This window comes from Aedes albopictus, chromosome 2 (genome assembly GCF_035046485.1).
Source record: "Aedes albopictus strain Foshan chromosome 2, AalbF5, whole genome shotgun sequence".
In the NCBI taxonomy this organism is placed as follows: Eukaryota; Metazoa; Arthropoda; class Insecta; order Diptera; family Culicidae; genus Aedes; species Aedes albopictus.
Window position 1 is genome coordinate 360,438,469 of NC_085137.1, and position 11,885 is coordinate 360,450,353.

At 39.5% G+C, this 11,885-nt stretch overlaps 1 protein-coding gene across 5 annotated transcripts in view; it reads left to right on the forward strand.

The window, feature by feature from the left end:
- The window catches only part of LOC109403764 (protein furry), a 460,946-nt gene that overhangs the window by 110,621 nt on the left and 338,440 nt on the right, over nt 1–11,885 (forward strand). For all 5 annotated transcript variants that reach the window (XM_062852871.1, XM_062852872.1, XM_062852874.1 and 2 more), the window contains one exon: nt 10,981–11,148. In XM_062852871.1, the coding sequence (XP_062708855.1) occupies nt 10,981–11,148 (168 nt within the window). The remainder of the gene's footprint in view (nt 1–10,980; nt 11,149–11,885) is intronic.

Sequence of the window (11,885 nt, forward strand, 5' to 3'; positions counted from 1 at the left end):
CATTAAAATTTATTCAAAATTAGTTATTTCTCTATATTGGGGCAAGAAGAGCACCCCTGATGGGAGCATAGAAAATATTTTGAAATTATTGTAATCCACTCAACAGTGCCAAACATAGGTTTCCGTATCCTCTGTAACTATTTGGTTGCGTAAATTTCTAAAAATAAGCCACCTAATAATCGTTTATTGTTGTTCGGGTCATTTCGTATAAAGTATTATAAAACCGCATTTTTTTAATAATCTCAAAAGAAACTGATAATTTTGGAACGTGATACCAAAGCTATACACAAAATTTGCTATATCAATCACTGTATGGCCAATTTATAGTTGAAATATTAGGTTTTTAATGAAGTGCTCTTCTTGCCCCGCAGCATGTTCGAACTGACCATAAAACATCTTTTTTGTTTAGTCAAATAAATCATCCTTATTGTGAATTTTGAACTCTGCCATGTTTATGGGTGGTAGAAAACATGATAAAGAAAAGAACTACTGAGAGGTACCTTGAAAAATTGTGTTCACTTTCAATAAACTCAACGTGATCCTTAGGGTGCTCATCTTGCCCCGCCCTACCCTATTATCAAACTCAACTCTTTGAAAATGTGAGTACGATGATGGAGTTCTTCAGTTAATAAGGTTGAAACTAATCAACACATAGTAGGAGAAAAATGGTTGTTTATTACAAAGAAACTTGCAACATATTGAAAACATGATGATCCATTATTCATAAACTTTTTTTTTAAATTTAGTTTAGTGTATTTTAAACTAAGCCAATTCTACACTCATTATTCAATAACCCTTCATAATGATTGGTATTTTATAATTTTCATATAAACAGTTTTCAGAACATTCAAAAAGGAAAAATCCGATATCTTGGAATGAATTATTCTCTTTCTGGGAAACCTCTTGAAACCAAAAAATGGAACAATATAGTAGGGGGATTCACTTAACAGCGTAAACCGATAAAAATTTTTTAACGTTGCGATCACCAAGACAATCTTTGATCATTTCATTCGCAAAGTCATGAAGCATTTCAAATAAGCAGAAAATCATGGCTTACGCAGCAATTTAATCTCCTAAGTGTAGAATTAGCATAAGTTAAAATACACGTAAATAAAAAAAAAAAAAAAGCAATTTAATCTGTTTAGTGAATACCCTTAGTAATTAATTGTACAATGTTGAAATGTTTTGCATAGTTACTCATGTAGATACAGTAATGTGTGTCAAATAAAAACATGCTGAAATATGCACAATTCGAGAACTACGACCAAAACTACTAAACAAAATTATTTTGTTTTGCTTACTGCACTGCATCAAGAAAATTATGCGAATTTAAAAATTTGTTCTCGACATGTTCACAAAAGTTGTGTGTTTTGGTGTCAACAACATTTGGTCTAAGCCAAGCACCAAGAAATTTCACATAATTTACAAGATATAACCATAGCATATCAATTTCAAACCAAAAACTTTAATGTTCAATTTTTCAAACAAAATGTTGAGGTAAACTAGCAAAACCTCAAAATGATTTTGCAAATTTTTATTGGGACTTTCGGAAACTTAGGTCAAAATTCAGAATACTTTTCATGACACCAACATGAACAGCACAGTTTTTTAACAAAAAACTGATACATATCAATAGTTTACCAGTCTTTTGTTAACGATACAGTGCTATAATAGCAAGCAATATTATATCTCTAATTTTCCAAGTACTATCACATTTTCGTCAACAAAAATCTACAGATATCAAGTGTTTACAAATCTGGAATCAATGATTGACATTTGCAGCTTTTTACGGGTTTCTTTCATTGTAGATATAGATAAACTTGCAAAAAGTGCTCCAATCCAATGAAATTATTCATTCACATACACCCTCGAAGCCTCTCGAACCCCTTTCTCATCATTCAGCGCACTTTAAAGCTGACCTCGCCCTTGCGATCCACCTACGCACTTGAAAACTCTTAAACACAACAGAAATAAGTGACTCATCTTCCGAAGGCCAATTTGGAATTGTGGTTGGTGTCGTCATCCGGATCCGAGTCCGTATCTGCCTTGTCTTCACATTCTTCAACTGTGCTTTTTGCAGCTTCCAAACAATTTCTGCAAAACACTTTTCCATCACATAAATTCACCTTTTTGTTGTTTTTGTCCATGAACACAAGTTTTCCAAAATGGTTCCACACCCAACTTTTTCCGCCTGCCCCATCGGTAGCTACGCGCATACTCGACACCGGTAATTTATTCACTTTATCCTTTTCGGCGGCGGCAGCTTTGTTTTTAGCACTTGTTTCCATGTTTGCACTTGTACTGCAATCACTATTCTTTTCTCAATAATACCTTTCTCACATGTGCACGTAATTAATCGTAGAAACTAGGAGTGGGTAATGTCTGAGACATAACCGCAATGTTGACGTAGGACAAAGGCTGGAACGACTTTTATATTCTCATAATACAATGTTTGTTGTTATGATAATACAAATGGGTGGACTGATGTGTTGAGTAAAGTTGTTGTGTGATCGATCGCTTTCGCTGAACGCATTCATAACCCAACAATCATTTTTGCTGTATAAGAGTAAAACAAATCACTCTTAAGCTAACTTAAGCTCAAGAAGCTGTTATTCAGCTTGTTCGGTTACTTGGGAAGATTTTGACTAGTTCAAGAGTTATTTCGTTTTGAAGAGAAATGATCACTTTACTCTTCTACGAGAGAATTTTCATCGAGCGGAAAAAATTATTAGATAATTGAACGGCGTTAGATAGATCCTTTTAATTGAATATTAACGTGAAACTCTTTTAATAATACGTTGTTTTCATCTGGGAAGAACTTATTAGTGGCCGACTTCACTATTGCTGAACTACCAAGCTTTCAGTCTGTCGCTTTTAATTGTCTGAATCATAACTCTTGAGAAATCATTTTCGCTGATCCTGAAAAAAAACCGTTTATAAAACGGAAGATTTTTGCAATTATTGCATGAATTCATCACGCAATGCGAGTTGATTTTACTCGTACTGAATGCGGCCGTTTGCTGTCGTGGATGAGATTTCTGGTGCTGCCACCACGATAGCCGAGAGTCATCGCTGAGTTTGTGTGCAGCTGCCTAGCTGGGAGGTGACATCTCCCTTCTCCTTGACTGATCCAAGGAAAATGACGAAAGTTAACAGAGGAAACAGCTGTTATGCCCCTAGATTAGCAGATGAAGCTCCTCCCATTCGGCGGGCTTTCCAGCTTATTCCGTTTGCATGACCCGCCCACATTGTGTCAGACGCTTTAAACGACTAATCAACCGTTCTTTGAGACAATTTCTAATCGAACGGATGAACTAACCGAAGTATTGAAAAGTTAAGATCATTTTAATTCGATAAATGTTAGAACGAAACAATGTTTCAGGCACAATTTGTCCGAATAAGATACTAGAACAATTAGAACAATTAGAGGCCGGCTATACTGTTGCTAAGTTTTCAGTCTGTCGCTTTTAATTATCCGATTCATAATTCTGGAGGAATCATTTTCGATGGTCCTGAAAAGGACCTTTTAAATAATAGAATATTTCGGCAAGACAATTGAAAATTATCCGCACTGAATGCTGGAAGCCGTCGAAAACTGCCATCGCTTACTGCCGTGGATGAGATTCCTGGTTCTATCAGCAAAATAGCCGAGAGTCGTCGCAGGATTGGTGCGCAGCTGCGGAGGTGACATTCACTCCCTTTGACTGATCCAACGAAAATGACGGAAGAAAACAGAGGTCACTGCTTTTATTCCCCTTGATTAGCAGATTAGGCTCCTCCCATTTGGCTGGCTTTCCAGGTAATTTCGTTTGCATGACCCGCCCCGAATGCTCCAGACGCATCAAGTAACTAATCAACCGAGAAATGAGCAAATTTTCATTGAACGGATAGAGTAACCAAAATATTGGATAATTTCGATCAGTTTAATTCGAAAAATGTTCAAACTAATTTTAATTAAACAATGTTTCACGCAAAATAGTCCGGATAGAATAATGCGCTGTTAAATTCCGGGTGGAATCATTAGGCCATTAGTGACCGGCTTCATCATTATTGCTGGGCCACCAAGTATTCAATCTTTCACTTTTCAGTTGCACTACACTTTTCTCGTTCGATGGAATGAAATTAGCTGATTCACAAACTCTTAAGGAATAATTAACGGTGGTCCTGAACATGACCACCTGAACATTTGACGAGTTTAGGAACGAAATGGCATGAATTTCCCATGCCACGCAATGCGTGTTGGTTTCTCCGTGCTGAATGATAAACGCCACCGAAAACTGGACCGCCGCTTGCTGCCGTGGATTAGAATAATGACCAGTTTCACTATTGCTGGCAACGATGCTCTGTCTTTTGCTTTTTGGTTGCACTACATCTCGATTGATGTTGGAAATTATCCAATTAACTCTTGAAGAATCATTTTCGATGGTCCTGAAAAGGACCGGTTTGAATAATGGACGATTTTAATTCATTCACCATGCCACGCAATGCGTGTTGGTTTTCTCTGCGGAGTGCGGAGAATGCTGGACGCCGTCGAAAATTGGCCCACCGCGCCGCTGCCATGGATGCGATTCCAAGTGCTATCATCAGCACGATAGCCGAGAGTAGTCGCTGGGTTGTTGTGCTGCTGCCTTGCTGGAGGTGACATCCACCTCCAATCTCCTTGACTGATCCAACGAAAATGACGAAAGAAAACAGAGAACAATGCTTTTATACCCCTAGATTAGCAGATGAAGCACCTCCCATTTGGCTGGCTTTGCAGTTTATTCCGTTTGCATGCTACAGACGCTTCAAACGATTAATCAACCAAGAAATGAGAAAATTTTCATTGAACGGCTGAAGTAACCAAAATATTGGTTGGTTGAACCACACTTTTCTCGTTCGATGGAATGAAATTATCTGATTCACAACTCTTGAGGAATAATTTTTGGTGTTTCTGTAAAATACAGTTTGATTAATTGACGATTTTAGGGAAGAAGTGGCATGAATTCACCATGCCACGCAAGGTGTGTTGATTTTCTCAGTGCTGAATGATGGACGCCACCTGAAACTGCCCCGCCGCTTGCTGCCGTGGATGAGATTAATCACCGGTTTCACTCTTGTTGGCAACGAAGTACACCTTTCTCGATCGAGGGTGGAAATTTCTTCAATTAACTCTTGACGAATCACTTTCGATGGTCCTGAAAAGGACCGTTTGAATAATGGACGAATTTGATGAATTCATCATGCCACGCAATGCGTGTTGGATTTCTCCGCGCTCAATACTAGGCGCCGCCGAAAACTCGCCCGCCGCTTGCTGCCGTGGATTAGATTCCTAGTGCTTTCAACCGAGAGTCATCGCAGTCGATGTGCGGCTGCTTGCTGGAGATGACATCCTACCTCCTTGGCCGATCCAACGTAAATGAAGACAGAAAACAGAGGACACAGCTTTCATACCCCTAGATTAGCATATGAAGCTCCTCCCATTCGGCTGGCTTTTCAGTTAATTTCGTTTGCATGACCCGCCCCTCATGCTCCAGACGCATCAAACGATTAATCAACCGAGAAATGAGAAAATTTCCATTGAACGGATAATGTAACCAAAATATTAGATGATTTAGATCATTTTAATTTGGAAAATGTTAGAATTGAAACATTTTTCACGCAAAATGGTCCGGATATGATAATGCGTTGCCAAAGTCCGGGTGGAACAATTAGGCGTCATAATTGTTGCTGACTGAGTCACCAAGCATTCAATAATTCACTTTTCGGTTATACTACACTTTTCCCGTTCGTTGGAATGAAATTATCCGATTCACAGCTCTCGAAAAATCATTTTCGATGGTCCTTAAAAGGACCGTTTGGATAATGAATAATTCTAGGAAGAAAATTAAATGAATTCACTATGCTACTATGCGTGTTTGTTTTCTCCGCACTAAATGCTGAACGCCGTCGAAAACTGGCCCCCCGCTTGCTGCCGTGGATGCGATTAATGACCGGCTTCACTCTTGGTGAGAAACGATGCTCTGTCCTTGCTTTGCACTACACCTTTCTCGATCGAGGGTGGAAATTTATCCAATTAACTCTTGGGAAATCATTTTCGATGGTCCTGAAAAGGACCGTTTGAATAATGGACGATTTTGATGAATTTACAATGCCACGCAATTCGTGTTGGTTTTCTACGCGCTCAACGCTAGACGCCATCGAAAACTGGCCCGCCGCTTGCTGCCGTGAATGAGATTCCCGGTGCTATCAGTACGATAGCCGAGTGTCGTCGCTGAGTCGATGTGCCGCTGCTCAGCTCGAGGTGTCACCTCGACGGTGATCGAAATGGAACTGACGAAACAGCTCTCGCATGATCGCATTCCTTCCTGCATCGTAGGTAGTTGCCCCCACGATGCGCACCAATCAGAGAGCGTTGGTAGACTGAACGAGAAAATTAGTCCGCTACCCATATTTATAGATTTCAGCGATTTCAATGTCTAACTTTAAAACAACTTTTCAACTATTTATCAATGATTTTTAGGTTCACCGAATATTACAAATTGAACGTGGGAGTTTCATCTCTCGGATAACGGGATTTGTTTATCATTTCATTCAGTGGGAAAGATACTGTGAGCGTTTAAAATCTTTCACTCAAACGTAACGCTCTTGGTTTCATAAATTTTGAAATGACACCGGGTATAGAAAACAGAGACGTAGTCCTACGTCAAAAAGCGAACTTCGACGCCAACTCGACCGAAAAATGCCGACGCGTGTGACTTCAGCATTTACTTCGAACTTTTCCGAACGATTGACAGGACTGGATTGACTGGATACACGGTCAAACGATCATTCACATGTAGCAGTAAGAGAGGACAGAATGAAGAATGAAAAAGCCTATGTGCGTGTGAGACCAGCAAGAAACGTCAAAAATGAATGGTCGATGGAAATGATTCTGAAGGGTGCAAATCACGCTAAAAACAGACCGGCGTGAAAAATGGGAATCGGCGGCGTGACTATTTTTGAGATATCGGCGCGCCGAAAAATGGACGGCGGCGGCGGCGTGAAGCGTAAATCGGCGGCGGCGCCGGCGCGGCGCGGCGGCGCACACCTCTACCCTGATTACTTAGAAAGATGGTGTCTTCTGAAAAGATGTTTAGTAGATCAAACACTAACTGATGAAGACAAATATGACGTGCAATTTCATATTCAGGTGGCACTAGTGAGCATTCCCATTTTATACCTCGTATATCTCAAGATCCTGATTACTTAGAAAGATGATGTCTTCGACATTGTTGTTTGATGGATATAGGATGGATGTATTTATCCCGTGACATTGACAACCTTAAGATAGAGTATATTGAAATACGACGGTCAGATATTGAATATTTTATTAAGCGCTTTAACTTCATGTAAAATTAATCAATCAAGTGCAAATTTAAACAAATTATAATCAACTAGTTTTGTAATTTTCAAATTTTTAAAACTTTCGGAAGTATAAAAATTTACAGCTCGTTGATTTTTTTCTAGATGACTAATAACACGTACATGCTTTCGCAAATTTACAACTAGCGTCTTCTGGTGGCAGAAGCACGAATCAAATGGTCAATCAACTGAAAGCCCTTGATCTACCAACCAACCTTGCCAAAGATATCAACTACTCAGGTAATCAGACTCGGAGATATATAGGATATAAAATTTGCAGACTCATTAGCACCACTTACTGGCGAAATATTGATTTCAACGACCCATTACCCAAATGCACCTATTTGACAACTTTACCGAAACCGCCATCTCTCTTCTAGTAACCAGGATCCTGAGAACTATTGCATACACATTTTTTTATGTTCACTAGCGTCATCTAGTGGCAAGGCAAGCGTCATCTAGTGGTGAAATTACGATTAAAACGGACAACTATTCGTAAGTTTTCGATCTTTTAGAAGGTCGGCACGAGAGGTAACTTTTCCTCCATTTGGTCTTTGATCTACCAAACAACTTTGCCGAAGTCACCATATTTCTGAGTAAAGTGGAGCTTCGTGGCCGTTCGGTTAGCGTTACCAAGCGTGTAACCGCATCATGCTATCCACTGGTGCATGTAATGTATGTCTAGTCCATGGTCTAGTGTTAATTTCTGTTCAGTCTGTACAGCCTCTGGCTGAAGACGGTGTCCCGTGCCTTTTAAATCGGGATCCTGAGCTACATGAGATTAAAAATTTACATGCTCACTAGCGCAACTGTCACTCATCTATAAGCCCTTGATATACCAAACTTCTTTGCCGAAGACACTATCTTTCTAAGTTATAAGGGTCCAGAGATATATAGAATATATAATATTTACGTGCTCACTAGCGCCGCCAAGTGATGAAATTTCAAATTAAACTGCGAATCATCCGTAAGTACTTGACCTACCAAACAACTTTGTCGAAGACGCCATCTTTCTAAGTTATCAGGTTCCCGAGATACATGGGATATAAAGTTTATTTGCTCACTAGCGCCGCCTAGTGGTGGAATTTCCAATTAAACGGCCAATAATCTGTAAGCCACAACATTGCCGAAGACACAATCTTTCTAAGACATCAGGATCCTGAGATATAAGATATAACATGAAATTGCTCACTAGCGCCGCCTAGTGGTGAAATTTCAAATTAAACTGCGAATCATCCGTAAGTCCTTGACCTACCAAACAACTTTGTCAAAGACACAATCTTTCTATGTAATCAGGATCCCGAGATACATAGAATATAAAGTTTATTTGCTCACTAGCGCCGCCTAGTGGTAGAATTTCCAATTGAACGGCCAATAATCTGTAAGCCGTTGACTTACCAAACAACTTTGCCGAAGACACCATCTTTCTAAGACATCAGGATCCTGAGATATAAGATAAAACATGCTATTGCTCACCAGCGCCGCCTAGTGGTGAAATTTCAAATTAAACTGCGAATCATCCGTAAGTCCTTGACCAACCAAACAACTATGCCAAAGACACCATCTTTCTATGTAATCAGGATCCCGAGATACATAGAATATAAAGTTTATTTGCTCACTAGCGCCGCCTAGTGGTGGAATTTCCAATTAAACGGCCAATAATCTGTAAGCCGTTGACTTACCAAACAACTTTGCCGAAGACACCATCTTTCTAAGACATCAGGATCCTGAGATATAAGATAAAACATGATATTGCTCACTAGCGCCGCCTAGTGGACGTATTACGAATCAACTTTGTCAGCATCAAGTAGCCCATGAAATTTACAACAACTTTGCCGAATACAGTCCTCCTCTAAACAATCAGGATCCTTAGATATTTCAGAATGTATGGGTGTTGTACAAAGTTCAACGCGCGACTGCTCGCGTTACAAAAATTGGCGCGAGTACTGGAAGGTTAAAAAATATTTCCTTGCTTAATGGCTTGCAGTCAAAAAAAAAAAAACCAAAATCGCATATTTCGTCCTATAAATTGAGGTATAGCTCAAAATTGTGACGTGTTGGAGCAAATCTGAGCCCGGATTCGGATTCAGCGGCCCAAAATCCTTCGGAGACACATAAGTTTGCTCTTGAGACAGACAAAAAGTTAATTTTTGTTACGCTGTGTAATCAATAGTAGTGCCATATGGTTACTTGGTAAGACCGGTTCTCTCAATGCTTTCTTTGGTGAGACCATCCTTCTGATGAGCTCAGACCTTCAGGCTGGATGTTTTCACTGATAAGTATGAGCTACGAACGCTATTGCCAATCATTATGTGGAAACCTACCTGGTGAGCTTCCAGACTGTTCAGGAAGGGGTAGAAGTCATGTACGTGATAAAACGTGTCCACCCTAGTGGAGGCTTCAAGCAACTTCCTATCCAATTTTGGAATTTACTTTGGAGAGTGGAAAGAATACGGAGTCAGTGTTGAGTGTTGGGGATGAAATGGATGCCCTATGTGGATATTTTCATGCACTCGATGAGTTTTCAATAAGATTTTCGCTTACTGATACTAAAGGTTGTCATCGCTATAGACGCTTACTATCCCACGCTTCGAGCTGAAGGTTTCTGTTCTGGTTTTTCAATACTTACCAAACACAAAACTACTTGTTCGTTTACACGGTTTTAGAAGAATTCACTCATTTACTTATTTTTGAGCATTGAGTTAGATAATATCGGAAACTACATACTCAAGCACTGACATCTATAAAACTCTGTATTGAAACTCTAACTTAAGTAGCAATATTTTTAAAACAGATTCGGTGCCGGAGGCCAAATTGTTCGATGTCGTTGTATCGTCTTTCGGCGTTAGGGTGTTGGGGAGATTACTTAGTGGCTTTATTTACAACATGGCGACCGTGACATTACACTCATCACCTATCTGCGCGAAACCAGCTCAGTGATTGCATTTCAGATAGAAAATTACTATAAAGATAGTCTTGATTGATTCTTTTTGTAAAACTACATGCGGATATGCTGCCCATATTCGCATAGTCGACGTAGGCGCGACTATAATTTTCAGCTCACTTTGGAAATTTTAACATTGAAATAATTTTAAGTTGAACATTTTGTCTACGCAGAGAGAAGGAAGAGATGTTGACTAGGCGAACATGGCCAGTATGTGTTTCTATAGTTTCAGTTTACTAATCGTTGATGGAAACGCTAATGTTATATGACAACACCCATGCTTTCTTGTACAACATTTGTATCTATGTGGCGTATACTGTATAATGTATACTTCCAAAATCACGAAGGTGAAGAGTTTTCTATATTGGGGAATGACTTGTAATAGCATGACGTTCACACCGGGTTCTGCATCACCCGATTCAAACGATTGGTTACCCACAAAATTAGAATAGTTATCTACTTAGAGAACGAGCACATCGCCGCCTGCAGAAACGACAGTATAGTAGAACTATAATTTCCATGCCAGTTCATTTGCTTCATTGCCCGATAGATAAACCATTTTGCCACGCTAAATTTCCGCCAAAATTTGCTTGCGGTTGTAACCTAGCCTAACCAAAACGTCTCCTTATATCTTCTTTCCCTCTCTATTACAGCTCGTCGCCGGATTCGTTGTCTGCGGATCGTAGCGATAAGTCCAGCGGTACGACCGCATCGCCGGTGGCCCTTTACAAACTCGTCATTCCACTGCTACGGTGCGAAGTGACCGATATCCGTGATGCTGCCGTCAATGCGCTCGGGTTGATAAACCACGACGCTCTGAAGTAAGTATGCCGTCTGCAATTGTTTGGATTCGTATGAATATCGTGGTAGTCCTCGATGATGATTGTGTGACGTTTTCCTGGAAAAGCGTTTCTCGAAAGAACATTTATCGGAAAAGTTCTGGAGGAATCCTTGTAAATCAACGTTGATAAATCTTCAGAAGAATTCTTGAAGGGATTCCTGGAAAAATATCGAAAAAAACTGATTAATAGGAGGAGTCCATGACGAAATTCCCTTTGGGAATTCTTGGTTTAATCTTGAAAGGTATTGCTGTAAAAATAATGAGAGTAATTAACAGAAGATTTACTGGAGGAATCTTTACGAGAATTCTTGGAGGATACATTGCAGAAATTTTTGGATAAATCGTGGGATAATTCCTAGATAAATTTCGGAAGATTTCCTATAGTGAAAATACTGTCGGAAATCTTTACAGTAAATGCTAAAGGAATTCCCCCTGAAGGGTGAATTAATGGCCTAGCAAGTAATCTTCAGTAACGTTGCGCCTCTTTGCACAAATTTAAATAGACTATATACACTCCCGTTCAAAAGTTTGGGGTCACCCCCTCAAAAACATGTCATTTTTTTAGGCCCATATCTCCGCCAATTTGCGTCCGAATTCAAAACCCTAGGTTTCATTCAAAAGATAATAAGTCAAAGAAACTTTGAACATGATTTAAAAGAAACTTTTTCAAAAAATTTTGTATGTAAACTTAACCCAAGTTGCCAAATTTTCTAAAAA